The following is a 23,722-nucleotide window of genomic DNA, read 5'->3' as shown; positions in this document are numbered from 1 at the left end:
GTAAGTCTGGGGCTGCATTTCAGCAAATGGACATGGAGATTTGGTCAGGATTAATGGTGTCCTCAATCCTGAGAAATACAGGGAGATACCTATCCATCATGAAATACCACCAGGGAGAAGTCTGATGGGCAGAAATGTATTCTGCAGCAGGACAACAACCCCAAACATCACTTACAACTTCAGTGTGAAAAAGAACAAGAAGTCCTGGAAGTGATGGCATGGCCTCACAGAGCTCTGATCTCATCCAGTCTGTGTGGAATTGCATGAAGCGACAGTGAGATTAGCACAAGACAACATCCACAGAGGATCTGTGGTCAGTAATCAAGATGTTTCCTCCCTGCCAGGTTCATTGAAAAACTGTGAAAGTGTACCTAGAAGAATTGATACCGTTTTCAAGGTAAAGGGTAGTTACACCAAATATTGCTTGATTTTGATTTCTCTTTCCTTCATCCATTTTACAGTTTAATTGATAAAAAAATTAATGTTTCTTTGAAAGCATTCTTGCTTACCTGCCTCAGACTTTTGAACAGTACTGTAAACATAGAGCAACAGCATTTTTATTAAATATTTTATATTTATATATATATATGTAAACTGCAAAATGTCCCTACAATGCCAGCTCCAGTGCTCGTCTGGCCACTCCCGAGCCAAGGCATGGATGAAGACTGCATCTGTGCCAGGTGGAAAGGAGTCCCACCTGACTGGTGAATGGCTGTAGTAGACCCTCTGAAATCAAGGTCATCAGAACTATGGAGGAAAAAAAAAAAAAAAGTAGTGCAGTAGTTAGTTGTTTAATTTTAACCATGTTGTTCAGATGTCCCTACCACAATTTGCTATGGATTCTCAGCAAGTACAAGTGAAGCAGATTTTTATGTAGCTCGCCAGGACTTGCTGTGAAACCCAAGACTAAACCAGTGAGTTAAATAAACAATAAGAGTGTGAGAGTGTCTGACCTTTTAGATTCTCTGTCATATTCCTCTCCAATCCATATATAAGGCTGAGCAGCCAAAAGACTTGACACGTCCAGTTCTTGCACATCATGGGTAGAAGCCAGGACAATTTCATTATTGTTAGCCTAAAAAAAAATGTAAAACAATCTTTAAATCTTTATTCTTCGCTGAAATCCCAATACTTATGATAATAGAAACGTCAGAAATCGATGCCCGTAACCCATCATTTTATTGAACAGTCTGTGAAAACTGCAATCTAACCCTTTCTATACCTCTAAATATGCATTTTCTACATTTGATCACCCGTCCTATATTCTTCTTTAGTTTTCTTTTTTTTGCCACTTTCCACACATGTTCAAAGAGCAAATGTTAATGCCACAGAATTAGGGCCCCGTGTTTTCTTATTTGCTCTTCGGTAGTGTTTAAATTATGTTTTAGTCAAGGTTTAATCATTTTAAATAAAGTGAGCTACATTTTCTTGTGCCATCAAACAGTTCTTCCTAATATATAGAAGAGGCAATATATACGGTCATTTATATTTACCGTATATAGTCGAGTATAAGCCGACCTGAGTATAAGCCGAGGCACCTAAATTTGCCACAAAAAACTTATTGACTTGAGTATAAGCTGGGTATGCATTGTTCCCTCATCCCCATCCTGGTACGTATGGCTCCCCATCCATGTATGCATTGTTCCCTCATCCCCAACCTGGTACGTATGGCTCCCCATCCATGTATGCATGGCTCCCTATCCCCTATCCTTGTATGCATGGCTCCTTATCCCCTATCCTTGTATGCATGGCTCCTTATCCCCGTCCTTGTATGCATGGCTCCTTATCCCCGTCCTTGTATGCATGGCTCCTTATCCCCGTCCTTGTATGCATGGCTCCTTATCCCCGTCCTTGTATGCATGGCTCCTTATCCCCGTCCTTGTATGCATGGCTCCTTATCCCCGTCCTTGTATGCATGGCTCCTTATCCCCGTCCTTGTATGCATGGCTCCTTATCCCCGTCCTTGTATGTATGGCTCCTTATTCCCGTCCTTGTATGCATGGCTCCTTATTCCCGTCCTTGTATGCATGGCTCCTTATTCCCGTCCTTGTATGCATGGCTGCTTATCTCCATCTTTGTATGCATGGCTCCTTATCTCCGTCCTTGTCTGCATGGCTCCTTACCCCTATCCTTGTATGCATGGCTCCTTATCCCCTATCCCTGTATGCATGGCTCCTTATCCCCTATCCCGTATGCATGACTCCTATAAAAAATAATAATAATAAAAAAATCCTACTAACCTTCTCTGCGTGCCCTCGCTGCATCTCGTTCCTGCGCCAGCAGCTCTTCCTGCCGAGCGATCACTTGTCACCGTTCATTAAGGAAATGAATATTCACTCCATGCCTATAGGAGTGGAGAGACATGAATATTCATTACCTTGATGAGCGGGGGACACGTGATCACTCAGCCAGAGGAGCTGCTGGCGCCGGCCGTAACGAGATGCAGCGAGGTCGCGCAGGGAAGGTATGTAGGATGTGTGCTGTGCTGGAAGCCGGCGGCTGCGACTGCCTCTTTGACCCGCTGCCTCGCCGCTCCCTCTCCCTCGCCGTCTTTCTGGGACAATGACTCGTGTATAAGCTGGGTGGGGCGTTTTCAGAACCAAAAAAATGTGCTGGAAAAACTCAGCTTGTACACGAGTATATATGGTACTTACCTTATTAATCGCAAAAGCCATTATTATATCAGACTCCTTGTGAATTATTTTCGCTTTTCCGCCTGGATAACCAAGATCAGCTTCAACCTACAAAATATATATATCCGTGCATCACCTCAGGAACTCTGGGAACAAACTTTCTTAACAGACATGTATACAAAAGATGTTAGTGCGGCTGAAGTTCACATGTTCCAGCATTTTAAGGTTAATATAGTTTCACTAATTCGTTACTTGTAAGCCCGACATACATGTATTCCCGAAACAGATCATCAAAACAGGAATTGGCATGTGACACAGAAAGTTAAACAAGGCCATGATGTTCATCAATAAGGCGCTGTCAGGTTTTGCTGAGGGTTGGCACATTGCGGTTCTTCACATAATTCAAGATTGAAAAATTGGAAGAACTTTTGAATGTAAATATATTAGTGCAAATATCAAAGCACACGTCCATTAAAGCGTGGCATAACATCAGCAATAATAAAGCAGGAGAACAAATATACATAAAATGCTGGTAACAGTGAACACAGAGGTGAGTACGAGAGGAGGACGAGCCTTTGTAGGACATACTACCTGGATTTTCAGAAGATCTGCTATGGAGGCTACTCTGAAACGCTCCGCACTGTCTTCTACAGACTACATGACACCACACAGCCACAAACACGAAAAACACATGCACAAAGAAACACACACATAAAAAAAAAGAAAATGTATGAGACATTCCAGGTCACTATTAAGGAACAATCATAATAGCATGACAAATACTGGTGTGATGCCTTGCCATGCACTGTAAATGCAGGTCTAGAGCATCCACACATATCAACACAACACAAATTAACAAGCAGTAATAATACAAAATGGATCTAAAAAATGGAGAAAATGCAAACATAAAAGAGGCAAAAATGGTAAATAACCGCAGGGTGGAAACCATACACCGATATTTCCGTAACTCTAAATTCCGCAAGCGGTATTTAACATTTACGTTATTTATAATTCTGGTTTGGACACAAGGCAGGTCCAGTTTTTGGCAATGCTTTCTAGCAATATATGAAATGAATGAAGGGATTGTCCACTACCAGGAAAACCCTCTTCTGAAGCCCTGCGTTTCCACCCCCTGTAAAACAGTAAACCTTATGCTAACCTCCGGTGTTCCAGCGGTGTCGTGATGCGAACGAAGGAGGGAAGAGTGAAGCCACCAGCACTAATTGGCAGCAGGGGTCACGTGGCAATGTCACGAGACCCTTGGGAAAGTCAGTGCTTAAACTGGTGGGACAGGGCCAGCAACGGAGGGGAGCATAAGTGTTATTATTTTACTGAGGGGGGCATAGGAATTCAGAAGGGAATGTTTGAGTAGTGGACACGCTACAGGTGCCTGAAATCCATCAGAACTGTCTGTTATAATGGATTTTAATAGTGTTATTTTTCGGTATTTGGATGCTGGAATGTTTCTCTGCGTAGGCTACAAGTGCTGCTGCGCATGTCCGTGCATCCCTGGCGATGAAGGATAACAACACAATACAAAGGATGCACATGGAGTAAGAATACCTCACTCTGCTTCCTCTTCTTGGTAAAGATGTACCTAATAAAGGTTTCCTGGAGAAGTTCTTGTTTGACTAGGTAATGCCAGAGCCGCCTAACTGGAAGCGCGCTATAATCTCTGGATCTGAATTAAAAGTAGTTAGAGATTATAAACCACAAAAATTCACAGTAACATATCAAAAATAACTGCACCTCTAACTTTTTAAATACTTTTGTGTAAAGAGAATGTATCACCAATTTGGGGCTGCCCTTTTTCTTCAACATAAGAGAGGCCCCAGAAGGGGCGAAATCTCACTCTGTGTTAATCCAGCAATGCCGCGTACTTCACTAAGCTGGTGCCAAATGGTAACATTACAGCGGTTATCATCCCCAACATTTTAAGAAACACACTTATAGACAGTAGGGTGACAATTAATTAAAAAATAAAATCCTTCTGTTCTTGGGAACAGGGATGATATTTAATAAGATTTAAATTGTAATGTTGCTTGTTTTTAAAGGTACTTTGCAATTTTATCCATTACTGATCTTGAGACAACCCCTTTACTCTGTCAAGCATTGCCTATTTATAATTACCAGTAACATGCCATTAAGAAGCTGTGAAGAATAGAATTATTATCAACTTAGTCTCGTACTTGAATGGTGTATTTTCAGGATCCAGCATGGCCTTGTGACGGAGAATGGCAGGTCCAGTCCCTACAGTCTGTTCACTAGGAATGGTGTTAATGTAATTTGGTGGGGGACCTTCAAACTGGTCCATTGTTTCATAAAGAATTTGCTCCCAGTTTTCTAGGTTTTTGACAACTCCAATGCCAAGTGGAGATGTTACTGGAAGATCTAGTAAGAAAAGTTTAAAAGCGTCAGCGTTACTATGTTGTGGCGAGACTAATAAACATGCAACAGTTTTTCTACAAATAAAATAGAATATTGAAAAGAAATTGGAGAAAACTTCTGAAAAACAAAAAACAAAACACAAAATAACCTTTATTTCTAACAAAGGAAGAAAAAAAAGTCTTCGGACACTTTCCTTATACCACTACACTTGGTGAAGCCAGTCAGAAGGTTGGGCACTCTAATTCCATCATGGGCAGCCTAGACTCCGTGCCAGTTAGTGTGTTTTCCACTGGTTGCTTCTACTACATGACCATTTTATTTATTTATTTTTTTAAACACCAAGCCCAATGGATTAATCTTTCCTGGTCAGGGCTGTGCTTGCAGCTCATGCTGCTCTATGCACCAGGGATAAATTCACCTCTATTCAATGCATAATCCCAGTCACCAATTAGACTACTGTATATTCAGATCAGTGTTTGGAACGTCCATATAATATTTCATGCCATTTGATGAGATAAATGGTACTGAATACAGCACGATTTAAAATAATGGACACCATGACGGAATCCAAAACATCAAAGAAGGAACCACTGGACGCTACTGGTGTTAGTTTTGTGACAGATCTGACACACCAGTGGGATTTCGGCTGTTTACAGAAACCACAATGTAGATGGGAACAGCCCAAAGCTCGGTAGATAAATACTTTTAAAGGGGTACTCTGGGGAGATGAAACATTTTTGTTCTGTTTCTGCACTCATACTTTATAAAGAGGAGATGCTCAGTGCAGTTTTGTGATCTTTATCACCCTTGTAATTCCGTGTGACAGGAGCTGCTCCTCACTGCTCCCTCCTCCCGTCTGGGTCATTACATCATTCACCAGTGTTCAGTTCCCCCTGCAAAGAACAGCCAGTTTCATCATAGCAGGGGGCATGGCCTGCAGCAGGTTGATCTTAGCTGCCTGTCCTCTTATAGCTGTCTATATTCAGTCCCGATAATAGGGACCATGGCCTGCTCCTGGCTGTTCCTAGATGTCAGACCCATGATATCTGTCTCTATTTAGTCCAAGAACAGGGGGCGTGCTCAATACTAGTAGCAGTCATGTCAACAAGAAGATGCAAATACACACTGTGATCCTCTGCTGTACAACCCATGACCGTGCATAATGTATCCTGCCATGTGTCATACAGGGAGAAGGGCAGAGCACTGCATTGGTTTATTCAGTACCACCATGGTCAATCCCCACTCACCTATATCATCTTGGCAGTGTCCTGACAACTGCAACTTTATAACTCTGGACTGTGAAGTGTCTCATCACGCTGAGGAAAGCATCCAGCCAGCTGCTGCAGCATCTGTCAGAAATGGTATAACCCCCCTTCAGGTCCCATTGACTGTTCCTTATTCTGTGCACCAAACATACATGGGCTTATAATACATCAGTCTAAGAACATATGACTGTATGACACATGGCAGGATACATTATGCATGGTCATGGGTTGTACAGCAGAGGATCACAGTGTGTATTTGCATTTTTTTGTTGACATTACTGCTACTAGAAAGGAGAACGCCCCCTGTTCTTGGACTACAGTAAATAGAAACAGATATAATGGGGCGGGCAGCTAGGAACAGCCTGGAGCAAGCCACTCCCCTGCTATCGGATTGACTAGACCCAGATGTAAGAGGACAGGAAGCTAAAACCAGCCTGCCACAGGCCACGCCCCTTGCTATTATCAGGAAACTGGCTGTTCTTTGCAGGGGGAGCTGAACACTGGTGTGTGATGTATTGTCCCAGACAGGAGGGGGGGGGAACAGTGAGGAGCAGCTGCTGTTACATGGAATTACAAGTGTTATAAAGATCATAAAACCACACTGGGCATTTCATCTTTATAATGCTTGAGTGCAGGAACAGTACAGAAAAAATTGTATTTCCCCGGAGTACCCCTTTTAGGCTAGACTCATTTTTGCTGTCAGGGGAATAAGCAGCAGATGATACTTCTTTCTGTTAACATGATGGCCTCTTGAACAGAAACCGAGCAGCCCCCAGTGTAAAGAATTGGCTCTGTCTGACGCAGTTTGAGTATGTCATAGAACAAACAGTTTTTTCTGGGGATTACGCTCTTACGTTCCTGTGACAGAACAACAGAATGTTGAACGCCAGTGTGAACCTAGTCTAAGGTGTATACAAAAAAAAAAGTGACATGGAAATTACATAAGGTTGTAATAGCAAAGTGATGCAAGCTACAGCAGGCACAAACAAGGTCCATCTCAATGTCACTCACTTCTGAATATGTTTTTTCACTGACACAAGAAAGCTTTTACACATGCATATAAGCTCATAGGCTGGATTACACATGCATACAAGCTTTTTCACTTATACAGAGACATGTCCAAAGCAAAGTTTTTTTTGCAGTGCATACTTAGACATTACAAGTTATGCTGTTACATGTACAAATGGGACACACAACTGCATGAACACCCCAGCAGGAATAATACATATCATATAGGGTTTACCACTGGTTCTGTTCTCAGCAGCTTCTAGAAGTCAGTCCTCTTTCTGATGAATTAGACTCTTTCTACTTCTTCTCCTTGCCTTAGTAATGAGGAGCGCTGATTGGGAGAGAACCTGTCACTCAAAACTACTGACAAATGTCTCCAATCAGCTTTCCCACTGCGTGCAGCGGCTGGACCAGTATCTGTCCTCACCTGCCCTGATTGATTCTAAAGCAGCAGACAGCTAGGTGGCCAACATTTCTACCTCCCAAGTCAATGACCAACCTGTCATCACCAGAACAGCCCACACCGTCTGCCCTGTGCAATACTTCCCATAACTCTGGGTAGATGGTCAGGGTAGCAGCTCCTAAGGCTATTATTCTTGTTGCCTGCACCCCTGCTCTACAGTCACACGTTGAGGCTGCGCTCAGTGCTGGAAGCTGTAGCATAGCTGTTGCAGAAGCCATTACCCCTCCCCATTAGCGCTGGTTCCACGTCCACAGAAGATAGAAAGCATTGCAGGTTTCAAGATTCCACGCTGTTGTTCAGCCTGTGAACCCCTGATCCTAAAAAATGTGGGTTTCTTTGTAAGTTTAGTGAGAGAATGTAATATGAAAATATTTATGTGCAGTTATCATTGCAATAATCCACTGCCAAATTAGTGGCGACTATGGGCCTGTATCTGGTACAGCGTGAAGGATATATCATTGATGCACCTAGAATCATCTGAATAGCTCCTGTTTTTCCTTCCGTTACCACACTGAGACTTGGAGACCCTGGCTATGATATATGCCAGGCTCCTGAATGAGTGGATACACTTCCGGTTGATGAAATTGGCCATCACAGAGTAAGCTCAGAAACTACGCCTTGGATTCCTCACTGATACTTCTAGTTCTGATTCCTGGCCTCTCCAATCTACCCCCTTGTCTTGCAATTCCTATAAATACGGACTTGTTGAACTGCCTTTCCAGAGAAAACCTCTGATCGGAAACCAACTCTTTACTGCAAGCTGATGGCTATGTAGAATCTCCAGAATAGTCAAGTCTTGGCTAACTTACTTACCGGCATCTAGATTAAAGACCATCGAGCCCCTTAGCCCACCCTACTCTAGCCAATCCTAAATCATCTGCAGACTCTAGCATCCACTAAGCTGAGTGAAAAAAAAACAAATTAGTTTGCCATCCATATGCAAATTTCAATAGGTCAATTAATAACCCCAAATATAAAAATATTTAGATTACAGTCTTCAGAAATCCAAAACTGGCACAAACCTGCAAGTTCTAGTCCGGCAATCGGGAAGAAATTCTTAAGATTTTGGACTGCAAATTTCACCATTGCCAAACGGATGAGTGTCCAGCTGAGAATAAAGAATATAATGTAACTTTACAATGCAATTGGTTATCAATTCAGAAAGTTCTAAAAATCCATAAATAACTGCATAACCAGAAAAATCTCTTAGGATATGTGCACACACTCAGTATTTCTAGCAGAGAAATGCTCCAAATACAGGACTTGTTGGCAGGAAATATGCGGCATAAAATATGCACGTTTTGCAGTGTTTTTTTGGGTGCATTTTTTCTCCATTGATTAGAATGGGTGAAAAACAATGCAAAAACACTGAAAGAATTAACATTCTTCAAATCTGCAAGGAAAAAACGAGCAGCATGTGCATGGGACTTCAGAAATCTCATTCACTTTGCTGGTAAAGTAAAACATTGCAATTTTTCACAGCAACATTGTGACTATACCCTTAAACTTTGGTTGATGAGAATATGAAGAGGTGACGAGCCTGATCTGTATGTAATGCATCAAATTGCCATTAGGAGCTAATGGTCTATGTGAAGAGGCTGATCAGAATATCGAGCTTGTCCACTGAACGATAAAGGTTATGCTGCTTTCACATACAGTGCCTACAAGTAGTATTCAACCCCCTGCAGATTTAGCAGGTTTAATAAGATGCAAATAAGTTAGAGTCTTCAAACTTCAAACAAGAGCAGGATTTATTAACAGATGCATAAATCTTACAAACCAAAAAGTTTTGTTGCTCAGTTAAATTTTTATAAATTTTAAACATAAGTGTGGGTCAATTATTATTCAACCCCTAGGTTTAATATTTTGTGGAATAACCTTTGTTTGCAATTACAGCTAATAATCGTCTTTTATAAGACCTGATCAGGCCGGCACAGGTCTCTGGAGTTATCTTGGCCCACTCCTCCATGCAGATCTTCTCCAAGTTATCTAGGTTCTTTGGGTGTCTCATGTGGACTTTAATCTTGAGCTCCTTCCACAAGTTTTCAATTAGGTTAAGGTCAGGAGACTGACTAGGCCACTGCAACACCTTGATTTTTTGCCTCTTGAACCAGGCCTTGGTTTTCTTGGCTGTGTGCTTTGGGTCGTTGTCTTGTTGGACGATGAAATGACGACCCATCTTAAGATCCTTGATGGAGGAGCGGAGGTTCTTGGCCAAAATCTCCAGGTAGGCCATGCTATCCATCTTCCCATGGATGCGGACCAGATGGCCAGGCCCCTTGGCTGAGAAACAGCCCCACAGCATGATGCTGCCACCACCATGCTTGACTATAGGGATGGTATTCTTGGGGTCGTATGCAGTGCCATCCAGTCTCCAAACGTCACGTGTGTGGTTGGCACCAAAGATCTCGATCTTGGTCTCATCAGACCAGAGAACCTTGAACCAGTCAGTCTCAGAGTCCTCCAAGTGATCATGAGCAAACTGTAGACGAGCCTTGACATGACGCTTTGAAAGTAAAGGTACCTTACGGGCTCGTCTGGAATGGAGACCATTGCGGTGGAGTACGTTACTTATGGTATTGACTGAAACCAATGTCCCCACTGCCATGAGATCTTCCCGGAGCTCCTTCCTTGTTGTCCTTGGGTTAGCCTTGACTCTTCGGACAAGCCTGGCCTCGGCACGGGAGGAAACTTTCAAAGGCTGTCCAGGCCGTGGAAGGCTAACAGTAGTTCCATAAGCCTTCCACTTCCGGATGATGCTCCCAACAGTGGAGACAGGTAGGCCCAACTCCTTGGAAAGGGTTTTGTACCCCTTGCCAGCCTTGTGACCCTCCACGATCTTGTCTCTGATGGCCTTGGAATGCTCCTTTGTCTTTCCCATGTTGACCATGTTTGAGTGCTGTTCACAAGTTTGGGGAGGGTCTTAAATAGTCAGAAAAGGCTGGAAAAAGAGATAATTAATCCAAACATGTGAAGCTCATTGTTCTTTGTGCCTGAACTACTTCTTAATACTTTAGTGGAACCAAACAGAATTCTGGTGGGTTGAGGGGTTGAATAATAAATGACCCTCTGAAAAAACTTTTCCCAATTTAAAAAAACAAACAAACAAAGAAATAACATTCTTTTTTGATGCAGTGCATTTCACACTTCCAGGCTGATCTACAGTCCAAATGTCACAATGCCAAGTTAATTCCAAATGTGTAAACCTGCTAAATCTGCAGGGGGTTGAATACTACTTGTAGGCACTGTATACTATATTTTTTGGACTATAAGACGGAAAATGGGGGGTGCAACTTAGTCCGGGTATACTGGCTCTGGCTGTGGTGGGGGAGCGGTATCGGAGGAGCAGCGGGTCACAGAGGCAGGAGCCAGCAGCTCCGGCTAACTCCTGTGCCCGCTGCTAAAGATAAATGAATATGCGCTGCATTCCACGCCCACAATGAATATTCATTTCTTCCTGGCATCCTGGTATGATTGCTTGGCCCCATACCCTTGCTGGTATGATTGGCCCCATCAGAAAAAAAACCCATATTCAGAATATTCATTTCTCTTAAGTATCGGCACACATGACTGCCGGCTACAGCAGGAAGCAGGCAGCTGACAGTGCGTGCTACTGAAGAGGAATGGATACTCACCGAGATCTCTGATGAACACCCGGTGAGTATTCCGGCAGCTGTGCTCTGCTTGTGAGCAGCGCATGATGTCCTTGCCATGCGTTGCTTACAAGCATTAAGCAGCTGCTGGCACTGGAGCAGGATGCTGCGACTGCGAGGGACTGGAGGAAGGTAAGAGTAAAGGTTTTTTTTTTTAATCTTTTCTGATGGGACCATGGATACCAGGACTGGGATGGGGCCAATCAATCATACCAGGAACGGGATGGGGCCAATCAATCATAGCAGGAACAGGATGGGGCCTATCAATCATACCAGGAACAGGATGGGGCCAATCAGTCATATCAGAATAAGAATGGGACCATGCATACAAGAATAAGGATGGGGCCCAATCATGCCAGAATAAGGATGGGGCCCATGCATACCAGGATGAGGGATGAGGGGACCATATTTTCCAGGATAGGTGATCTTAAGTACAGAATTTACCACATTTTTTGCTTCAGTTTTTTTCCCCCTCTAAAACCTAGGTGCGTCTTATGGTCCGATGCATCTTATAGTCCGAAAAAAATACGGTACTTCGTTTACAATTTTTCAATCATGGTTTGCTGTGAATTGGAGCATTTTTGTAAGCTCAAACCTCATAAAAACCCAATAAGTCCCATAATTTAGAGGTATTTCTTTTGCTTGTTTCTTTTTAGATAAAACCCCAAATCATTAAGTACATGTTATTTATCATTGCACATATGGCTTGAGAACGGTTGAATGTGGCAAGGCAAATACAAGAGACCGGATTTCAGCTGAGCATAGTAAACAAGTAGCAGCTTGTACTTCTGATCACAACATACGGAAAGGTTGTAAAGATCAAGACATACAATATCTTCATCTCAATTTTTACCTGTAAGAAGTAGAATTTATGTGCTCCTGTATTTGCGTATCAGAAAGAAATGCATCATCATCATCCTCATCATCATCACTTGGAATACTTTCATCTGAGTCATAAATGACGCCGCTGTCGGATAGAGGAAGGAAGGGCTGCAACACAACGTAGAGTGATAATGCAGAAAGGTATAAAAGTCTTCACACAAAGCTTCATAAAGCCCATTAATATCTGAGAAACTCTTCATTCTAATTGTACCTATTTCTTCAATATGTTAACCAGCTCAGGATCGGGCTGTTTTTCCCCCTTCTGACCAGGCCCATTTTTAGGTTTTATTGTACATGCGGTACATTTTTTTCTCATTCAAACAAACATTCAAATATGTTTTGCACTTTTTTTTTTTTTACAACACACTGGGCTTAATTTTTGTCCTTTTTATATCCCATACTGGGGGAAATGTAAAGAATAATAGGAAATAAGTGTCTATTTTTTAATTGTTTTTTTCACAACCACAAAAAAAACAAATGGTGTTTCACTTTAGGTAAAAGTTATTTTTTATCAACTGATTTTTTTTTTTTAGAAACACAACATGGTAGACCAAGTCACATTCAAGAGTCCACAGCAGAGGTAAGATATCAGCTGAAACTGAGGCAAAAGGGACACAACCCAATAATAGCGGACAATGGCTTATGAAGGATTGGCAAGGAGTCACTGCTACATCATTTTTTTCAGTTTGGTCCATGTATAATCCCTGTACAAATACTTGTATGAATACACACTGACATCGGGGGTTTACGTCAGAATTTATTTTGCAAATAAAAAGTAAGCGCTCGCTGTGCTAGGATAAGAAAAAGGACACTGTGTACACCATATAACAACAGCCACCAAGAGGCCAGAGAGCCTAAGAAAATACACATTACTTTAATATAACTTAGGGAAGCTTTACAGTAATGCTTTCTGGGGTTAAAGTATGCAAAATAGCTCTTCTCTGGAAGGAAAGGGCAGACACCGTTCTGTAGAGGTCACGGTTCTGCGGTAGTGTGTAATGTGCCATAATTCTGTATATGAGCTTTCCGAAGGTACTGATACTTATTACCAGGCCACGTTCACATGGTCAGTATTTGGTGAGTATTTTACCTCAGTATTTGTAAGCCAAAACCAGGAGTGGAACAATCAGAGGAAAAGTATAATAGAAACACGTCAACACTTCTATATTATCACACACTCCTGGTTTTGGCTTACAAATACTGAGGTAAAAAACTCACCGAATACTGAACGTGTGAATGTGGCCTCAAGGTCAGGCTAAGGCTACGTTCACATTTGCGTTGTTGGGCGCAGCGTCGTCGACGCAACGCACAACGCATGTCAAATGCATACACAACGCAGCATTTTTTTGACGCATGTGTTGTCCTATACAATTGAAGATCCAAAACGCCCCCCAAAAAATACATTTAGTCAAAAGGCGCATGCGTCAAAAAACGTGGCTCAACGCAGGCAACTGCGCCCTATGCGTTTTTCATAGACACTAATGTGTTTTGGCGCATTTACGACGCAGGTGCGTTGCATGCGTTTTTTTTTCGGAAATGTGACGCATCAAAACTGCAACCTGTATCGTCGTCCGTGCCCTGTCAGGTGCGCCAAAAAAACGCATGCGTCATACAACGCATGACAACGCATACCGGCGCATGTCCATGCGCCCCCCCATGTTAAAGATAGGGGCGAATGACGCATGCGTCGGTATGCGTCGATGACGCTGCGCCCAACAACGCAAATGTGAACGTAGCCTAACAGTGAAATGAGTAACAGCATACTCTGAAAAGGATGAAAATGGTTTCTTTATTACCACCTTCAGCTTACTTGCACTAAACGATAGCCGCCAATAGGTGACACTAGAGAGCTTGATCTTCCTGCTTAAAGGGGGCTTCCATGTTTACTCTCTCTTTACATACAGGCCAGCTTTAGATAAAAACTAGAAAATCAGTGTTACGCACCCCCTCCATTTCTGTCTTTACATATGCTCCCGTCTTTGTTGACATGACTGTAGCAGTTACATCAGGACTAAAGCACGTGACCACCACAGCGAATAACTGGGCTCACTGGTCAAGTGCGGTTTACATTATGATCACCACTTTGCCAAGTGACTGTCTCCAGCAGTCACATGCGGTAGCCGTGACATCACCAATGAACTTGTGTCCACAAAGACTAGAGGTGACAGCATAAAGTAAGGAGGGATAAATAAGAGCAATACTTATTTTTACATATACCATGCTTGTAGAATGTTGCAGGGATACGAGCTAAAATAAATAAACCTGGAAAACAAACTTTAACCAGATAGCTACTATGAAAAGGAAATCTATGAAAAGTGGTCGCTTCTCGTGTATGGAGCAGGCTCAGGAACTGAGCCTGCATCATACAAGACAGATGTTGGCTGTGTTAGGCTACGTTCACATTTGCGGTCAGCGCCGCAGCGTCGGGCGCCGCATGCGTCATGCGCCCCTATATTTAACATGGGGGCGCATGGACATGCGTTGTGCTGCGTTTTGCGCCGCATGGCCGCAAGCGTTGGACGCAAGAAACGCATCAAGTTGCATTTTTTTTGAGTCCAACTTTCGGCCAAAAACGACGCATGCGGCGCAAAACGCAGCGTTTTAGCGTGCGTTTTGCCACGTTTTTGTTTGCGTTGTGCGCTGCGGCGCCGACGTTGCGGCGCACAACGCAAATGTTAACGTAGCCTTATAAACCAGTACCTGCCTGTAACAGAGTTCCACCAGCTGCAATTTGACCATTTAAATGCTACTGCAAATACTTGGGGACTAAAAAAATAAACTAAAAAATATGCATTCATTTTTTAAAATATACAAAAATGAAACATTTAAATCACCCCCCTTTAATAAAAAAACAACTTTTCAATCAAGATATAACACCATTATATACATTCATAAAAAAAAAAAGTTGACCTGCATAAAAAGCATCGCTGCTCGCTCAGTCCGCATCCCGTGATCCCGGCTGCAGCCGCCGCTGACATACACTGATGACCCGTCAACCTCCAGACTTCCTTAAGTCCGTCACACGCACTTCTCCCAATTGACTGGGCTGTAGGTGGCAATTCACTTCACGCCACAGCCCAGTATCCAGTGAGCGCTTTCACCCTGTTCTCTGTTTTCACTGACCACAAGCGCGTGTTGGATAGTGGGCTGTGACGTGTGGTGAAAAGACGTTCACAGCCAAGTTAATCAGGGGAGATGCATGTGACTGGGTCACGTCTGGGTTTATCTAGGAAATCTGGAAGTTGATGTGACAACATCAGCTGCAGCCAGGGTCATGTGATGCGGACTGAACGAGCAACCTCTTTAACCCCTTCATGACCCAGCCTATTTTGGCCTTAATGACCTTGCCGTTTTTTGCAATTCTGACCAGTGTCCCTTTATGAGGTAATAACTCCGGAACGCTTCAACGGATCCTAGCGATTCTGAGATTGTTTTTTCGTGACATATTGGGCTTCATGTTAGTGGTAAATTTAGGTCGATAATTTCTGAGTTTATTTGTGAAAAAAATGGAAATTTGGCAAAAAATTTGAAAATTTCGCAATTTTCACATTTTGAATTTTTATTCTGTTAAACCAGAGAGTTATGTGACACAAAATAGTTAATAAATAACGTTTCCCACATGTCTACTTTACATCAGCACAATTTTGGAAACAATTTTTTTTTTTGCTAGGAAGTTATAAGGGTTAAAATTTGACCAGTGATTTCTCATTTTTACAACAAAATTTACAAAACCATTTTTTTTAGGGACCACCTCACATTTGAAGTCATTTTGAGGGTTCTATATGGCTGAAAATACCCAAAAGTGACACCATTCTAAAAACTGCACCCCTCAAGGTGCTCAAAACCACATTCAAGAAGTTTATTAACCCTTCAGGTGTTTCACAGCAGCAGAAGCAACATGGAAGTAAAAAATGAACATTTAACTTTTTAGTCACAAAAATGATCTTTTAGCAACAATTTTTTTATTTTCCCAGCGGTAAAAGGAGAAACTGGACCACGGACGTTGTTGTCCAATTTGTCCTGAGTACGCTGATACCTCATATGTGGGGGTAAACCACTGTTTGGGCGCACGGCAGGGCTCGGAAGGGAAGGAGCGCCATTTGACTTTTTGAATGAAAAATTGGCTCCAATCTTTAGCGGACACCATGTCACGTTTGGAGAGCCCCCGTGTGCCTAAACATTGGAGCTCCCCCACAAGTGACCCCATTTTGGAAACTAGACCCCCCAAGGAACTTATCTAGAAGCATAGTGAGCACTTTAAACCCCCAGGTGCTTCACAAATTGATCCGTAAAAATGAAAAAGTACTTTTTTTTCACAAAAAAATTATTTTAGCCTCAATTTTTTCATTTTCACATGGGCAACAGGATAAAATGGATCCTAAATTTTGTTGGGCAATTTCTCCTGAGTACACCAATACCTCACATGTGGGGGTAAACCACTGTTTGGGCACATGGTAAGGCTCGGAAGGGAAGGAGTGCCATTTGACTTTTTGAATGAAAAATTATCTCCATCGTTAGCGGACACCATGTCGCGTTTGGAAAGCCCCTGTGTGCCTAAACATTGGAGCTCCTCCACAAGTGACCCCATTTTGGAAACTAGACCCCCCAAGGAACTCATCTAGAGGCATAGTGAGCACTTTAAACCCCCAGGTGCTTCACAAATTGATCCGCAAAAATGAAAAAGTACTTTTTTTTCACACAAAATTTCTTTTAGCCTCAATTCTTTCATTTTCACATGGGCAACAGGATAAAATGGATCCTAAAATTTGTTGGGCAATTTCTCCTGAGTATGCCGATACCTCATATGTGGGGGTAAACCACTGTTTGGGTGCACGGCAAGGCTCGGAAGGGGAGGCGTGCCATTTGACTTTTTGAATGGAAAATTAGCTCCAATCGTTAGCGGACACCATGTCGCGTTTGGAGAGCCCCTGTGTGCCTAAACATTGGAACTCCCCTACAAGTGACCCCATTTTGGAAACTAGACCCCCCAAGGAACTTATCTAGATGCATAGTGAGCACTTACAACCCCCAGGTGCTTCACAGAAGTTTATAACGCAGAGCCGTGAAAATAAAAAAATAATTTTTCTTTCCTCAAAAATTATTTTTAGCCCAGAATTTTTTATTTTCCCAAGGATAATAGGAGAAATTGGACCCCAAATGTTGTTGTACAGTTTGTCCTGAGTACGATGATACCCCATATGTGGGGGTAAACCACTGTTTGGGCGCACGGCAGGGCTCGGAAGGGAAGGCACGCCATTTGGCTTTTTGAATGGAAAATTAGCTCCAATCATTAGCGGACACCATGTCGCGTTTGGAGAGCCCCTGTGTGCCTAAACATTGGAGCTCCAGCACAAGTGACCCCATTTTGGAAACTAGACCTCCAAAGGAACTAATCTAGATGTGTGGTGAGCACTTTGAACCCCCAAGTGCTTCACAGAAGTTTATAACGCAGAGCCATGAAAATAAAAAATAATTTTTCTTTTCTCAAAAATGATTTTTTAGCCCACAATTTTTTCATTTTCCCAAGGGTAACAGGAGAAATTGGACCCCAAAAGTTGTTGTCCAGTTTCTCCTGAGTACGCTGATACCCCATATGTGGGGGTAAACCACTGTTTGGGCACATGCCGGGGCTCGGAAGGGAAGTAGTGACGTTTTGGAATGCAGACTTTGATGGAATGGTCTGCGGGCATCATGTTACGTTTGCAGAGCCCCTGATATGCCTAAACAGTAGAAACCCCCCACAAGTGACCCCATTTTGAAAACTAGACCCCCCAAGGAACTAATCTAGATGTGTGGTGAGCACGTTCAACCCCCAAGTGCTTCACAGAAGTTTACAACGCAGAGCCGTGAAAATAAAAAATCATTTTTCTTTCCTCAAAAAAGATGTTTTAGCAAGCAATTTTTTATTTTCACAAGGGTAACAGGAGAATTTGGACCCCAATATTTGTTGCCCAGTTTGTTGTGAGTACGCTGATACCCCATATGTGGGGGTAAACCATTGTTTTGGCACACGTCGGGGTTCGGAAGGGAAGTAGTGACGTTTTGAAATGCAGACTTTGATGGAATGCTCTGCGGGCGTCAGGTTGCGTTTGCAGAGCCCCTGATGTGCCTAAACAGTAGGAACTCCCCACAAGTGACTCCATTTTGGAAACTAGACCCCCAAGGGAACTTATCTAGATGTGTGGTGAGCACTTTGAACCCCCAAGTGCTTCACAGAAGTTTATAACGCAGAGCCGTGAAAATAATAAACGTGTTTCCTTTCCTCAAAAATATTTTTTTAGCCCAGAATTTTTTATTTTTGCAAGAGTAACAGGAGAAATTGGACCCCAAAAGTTGTTGTCCAGTTTCTCCTGAGTACGCTGATACCCCATATGTGGGGGTAAACCATTGTTTTGGCACACGTCGGGGTTCGGAAGGGAAGTAGTGACGTTTTGAAATGCAGACTTTGATGGAATGCTCTGCGGGCGTCAGGTTGCGTTTGCAGAGCCCCTGATGTGCCTAAACAGTAGGAACTCCCCACAAGTGACCCCATTTTGGAAACTAGACCCCCCAAGGAACTTATCTAGATGTGTGATGAGCACATTCAACCCCCAAGTGCTTCACAGAAGTTTACAACGCAGAGCCGTGAAAATAAAAAATCATTTTTCTTTCCTCAAAAAAGATGTTTTAGCAAGCAATTTTTTTATTTTCACAAGGGTAACAGGAGAAATTGGGCCCCAATATTTGTTGCCCAGTTTGTTGTGAGTACAGTGATACCCCATATGTGGGGGTAAACCACTGTTTGGGCGCACGTCAGGGCTCGGAAGGGAAGTAGTGACATTTGAAATGCAGACTTTGATGGAATGGTCTGCGGGCGTCACGTTGCATTTGCAGAGCCCCTGATGTGCCTAAACAGTAGAAACACCCCACAAGTGACCCCATTTTGGAAACTAGACCCCCCAAGGAACTTATCTAGATGTGTGGTGAGCACGTTCAACCCCCAAGTGCTTCACAGAAGTTTACAACGCAGAGCCGTGAAAATAAAAAATCATTCTTCTTTCCTCAAAAATTATGTCTTAGCAAGTAATTTTTTATTTTTGCAAGGGTAACAGGAGAAATTGGACCCCAACAGTTGTTGCCCAGTTTGTCCTGAGTACGCTGGTACCCCAAATGTGGGGGTAAACCACTGTTTGGGCACACGTCGGGGCTTGGAAGGGAGGGAGCACCATTTGACTTTTTGAATGCAAGATTGGCTGGAATCAATGGTGGCGCCATGTTGCGTTTGGAGACCCCTGATGTGCCTAAACAGTGGAAACCCCTCATTTCTAACTTCAACACTAACCCCAACACACCCCTAACCCTAATCCCAACTGTAGCCATAACCCTAATCCCAACCCTAACCCCAACACACCCGTAACCCTAATTCCAACCCTAGCCCTAATTCCAACCCTAACCCTAAGGGTATGTGCCCACGTAGCGGATTCGTGTGAGATTTTTCCGCACGACTTTTGAAAAATCTGCAAGTAAAAGGCACTGCGTTTTACCTGCGGATTTACAGCAGATTTCCAGTGTTTTTTTGTGCGGATTTCACCTGCGGATTCCTATTGAGGAACAGGTGTAAAACGCTGCGGAATCCGCACAAAGAATTGACATGCTGTGGAAAATACAACGCAGCGTTTCTGCACGGAATTTTCCGCATTATGGGCACAGCGGATTTGGTTTTCCATAGGTGTACACGGTACTGTAAACCTGATGGAAAACTGCTACGAATTCGCAGCGGCCAATCCGCTGCGGATCCGCGGCCAATCCGCTGCGGATCCGCGGCCGATCCACTGCGGATCCGCGGCCGATCCGCTGCGGATCCGCGGCCGATCCGCTGCGGATCCGCTGCCAAATCCGCACATGCCATAACCCTAACCCTACCCGTAACCCTAACCCTAGTTCTAACCCTAACCCTAGTTCTAACCCTAACCCTAGTGGAAAAAAAAAATATATATATTTTCTTTATTTTATTATTGTCCCTATCTATGGGGGTGATAAAGGGGGGGGTTTATTTATTATTTTTTTATTTTGATCGCTGTGGTAGAACCTACCACAGCGATCAAAATGTACCTGTAAGGAATCTGCCGGCCGGCGGGCGTACTGAGCATGCGCCCGCCATTTTGGAAGATGGCGGCGCCCAGCGAGGAGACGGCCGGACACCGGGAGGATCGGTAAGTATGAAGGGGTGGTGGGGGGGTGGATCTGAGCACAGGGGGGGTGATCGGAGGACGGGGGGAGCGGACAGCAGGACGGGGGAGCGGGCAGGAGCACGGGGCAGCGGAGCACAGGACGGAGGGGACCGGACCACGCACCGGAGCACTGGGGGGGCGATCGGTGGGGTGGGGGGTGGTCACTTCAGGTTTTCCAGCCATGGCCGATGATATTGCAGCATCGGCCATGGCTGGATTGTAATATTTCACCTGTTTTTTAGGTGAAATATTACAAATCGCTCTGATTGGCAGTTTCACTTTCAACAGCCAATCAGAGCGATCGTAGCCACGGGGGGGTGAAGCCACCCCCCCTGGGCTGAAGCACCACTCCCCCTGTCTCTGCAGATCGGGTAAAATGGGAGTTAACCCCTTCACCCGATCTGCAGGGACGCGATCCCTCCATGACGCATACGCTGCGTCATAGGTCGGGAAGGCACAGACTTTCATGACGCAGCGTATGCGTCAAAGGTCGGGAAGGGGTTAAAAAAAAAAAATCCAGAAAATCACATGTATGAGTTTTACATAATTAATTAGCATTTTAGTAATTGATATAAAAGCAAAACAGAACTTCATTTTTGGTATAGAAACCTTTGTTTGCAATTACAGTGGTCAGACGTTTCCTATAGTTCTAGACCACGTTTTCACACATGCAGAAGGAATTTTGGCCCATTCCTCCATATCTTTCAGGTTTTGGGGCTGTCGCTGGGAAACAAAGAGACTTACCGTAGTTCCCTCCAAAGATTTTCTATTGGGTTCAGGTTTGGAAACTGGCTAGGCCACTCCAGGACCTTGAAATGCTTCTTACTGAGCCAATCCCTTATTTGTCCTGGTTGTGTTTTGGGTCATGCTGAAGACCCAACCACGAACCATCTCATGATACATAACCCCATCCATCCTCCCTTTAATAAAGTGCAGTTGTCCTTTCCCCTTTGCAGAAAAGCATCCCGAAGTTATGATTTTTTTCCCCACCATGCTTCACGGTGGAGATGTGTTCTTGGGGTTGTACTTATCCTTCTTCTTCCTCCAAACACAGAAAGTTGATTTGATACCAAAAAGTTCTATTTTGATCTCATCTGACCACAAGTCCTTTTGCCATGCCTTCTATGGATCATCCAGATGGTCACTGGTGAACTTCAACCAGGCCTGGACATGTGCTGGCTGAGCAGGGAGACCTTGCCTGTCCTGCAGTAATTTAATCCATTACGGCGTACTGTGTTACTAATGGTAATGATTGAATCTGTGGTCCCAGCTCTCTTCAGGTAATGGATCAGGTCTTCCCATGTAGTTCTGGGCTGATTCCTGACCTTTCTCAGAATCATCCTTACGCCATGAGGCAAGATCTTGCATAGAGCCACAGACTGAGGAAGACTGACAGTCATCTAGTGTTTCTTCCATTTTCTAATAATTGTGCCAACAGTTGTTGCCTTCTCACCAAGCTGCTTGCCTATTGTCCTGTAGCCCATCCAAGCCTTGTGCAGGGCTACAATTGTGTCCCTGGTGTCCTTAGACAGCTCTTTCATCTTGGCCATTGACAGTTTGGAGTGTTATTGATTGCATGGACAGGTGTCTTTTATACAGGTAACGACTTTAAACAGGTGCAATTAATACAGATAACGAGTGCAGAGTAGGAGGCTTCTCAAAGAAAAAGTAACAGGTCCATGAGAGCCAGAATTCTTGCTAGTTGGTAGGTGATACAATATTTATTTCAAGCAATAAAATGAAATTTAATTATTTATAAATCATACAATGTGATTTTCTGGATTTTTTTTAGATTCGGTCTCTCACAGCTGAAGTGTACCTACGATAAAAATTACAGACCTCTCTGTGTGTGGGAAAACTTGGAAAATCAGCAGTGTATCAAATACTTATTCTCCCCACTATGTTTATGTATGTATGTATGTATGTATGTATGTATGAATGAATATATGTATGTATGAATGCATGTATGAATATTTTACAGGGTAATAATAATAATAATTTTTATTTATATATTCCGCAGCACTTTACAAATTATAGAGGGGATTTGTACAGACAATAGACATACGAATGGTTGCATACAAATTGTCTTTCCACGCAAGCAAGCACTTCCTAAATCTGATTCACACATTTAGTTAGAAGATTTCAATATCGTGTCTGCAGGATTAAAGAAGTAAGGCAAAGGGAACAATGTAGATTCATAACCTTCAAATATTTTGTCTGGTGTACAGGGAAGCGGATGATGCACATTGCAGCTACGTCATTAGATACAATTAGCCTCTATGTCTACTCAATTACAGAATAGATTAAAAATGATGCTCAAATAACAAGACCTCTCATGCCCTCATAACTTCATAAGAATGCCATCCTGACAAACATTGGCTTCTACATCCAGCGGATAAACTAATCTAATTTTACCCACACAACTCTGTATTGCGTGCAAGCCACAATCAGGTGTAGATATAGAGAATAGTGCAAAAGTTGGGATAGAAAATGACACTAAATTTGAGGTTCATTATTTCCACCTTTCTAATGTGGTTCTACATTATTACTTATGTTTTAAGCAAGTGTGGAAAACACGGCAAAGTAAAAATGCTTTAACAAATAGAAGTGTTAATAGCTTCATTTAAAAAATTAACAAAATGCTAAGTTATTGAAAAACAATAATTGTAATAAGATCATTAATATTGATTTGATTTATATTTCTTTTGTTCATTCATTTTGTTAATGCATACAAATAAGATACAAATACTTACATTTTTTAAAGCATTTTAACGTTCCAGCATTTTGTTCCACACTTGCCTAAAACTTTTGCACAGTACTGTATGTAAGATGTAATGCAGGCAAAAATAATGGTTTAAACTACAAATTTAGAGTCATTTTCTATCCTTTTGTGTTTAGTACATGCATGATTGCACGCTTTGTGAGTGTGCATACTGGTATGACGTCTGCGCTTACTTTGCTTTTATCAGTAAGCACTAAGCAGCCCATCATTTATTTAATGTACAATCCCAATTCCCAAAATGTTGTGACGCTGTGTAAAGAAAACAAAAATACAATGATTTAAAAATCTCTTATAGCCAAATTTTATTTCCAACAGAACATACAACATAGGTTTGCAGGAGAAAGCTAGACATATTTCCATTTAATTTGGAAAAATTAAGTAATTTAGAAATTTATGGCAGCAAGAGGTCTCAAAAAGTTGGAAAAAAGTGCTATTAAT

The 23,722-nt window shown here is 42.8% G+C and overlaps 1 protein-coding gene across 2 annotated transcripts in view; it reads right to left on the bottom strand.

The window, feature by feature from the left end:
- DMXL2 (Dmx like 2) overlaps positions 1–23,722 on the bottom strand; it is a 174,319-nt gene that overhangs the window by 25,206 nt on the left and 125,391 nt on the right. The window contains exons 30-37 of one of the 2 annotated variants that reach the window (XM_077263739.1): positions 12,264–12,400; positions 8,780–8,865; positions 4,823–5,024; positions 4,197–4,314; positions 3,225–3,287; positions 2,655–2,741; positions 954–1,075; positions 612–747 (exon numbers count right to left, since the gene is read on the bottom strand). In XM_077263739.1, coding sequence (XP_077119854.1) covers positions 612–747; positions 954–1,075; positions 2,655–2,741; positions 3,225–3,287; positions 4,197–4,314; positions 4,823–5,024; positions 8,780–8,865; positions 12,264–12,400 — 951 coding nt within the window. The remainder of the gene's footprint in view (positions 1–611; positions 748–953; positions 1,076–2,654; positions 2,742–3,224; positions 3,288–4,196; positions 4,315–4,822; positions 5,025–8,779; positions 8,866–12,263; positions 12,401–23,722) is intronic. The other variant, XM_077263740.1, reaches the window with a different exon arrangement.

Source organism: Ranitomeya variabilis, chromosome 5, assembly GCF_051348905.1.
Source record: "Ranitomeya variabilis isolate aRanVar5 chromosome 5, aRanVar5.hap1, whole genome shotgun sequence".
Lineage (NCBI taxonomy): Eukaryota > Metazoa > Chordata > Amphibia > Anura > Dendrobatidae > Ranitomeya > Ranitomeya variabilis.
This window is presented reverse-complemented; position numbering and strand designations above follow the sequence as displayed.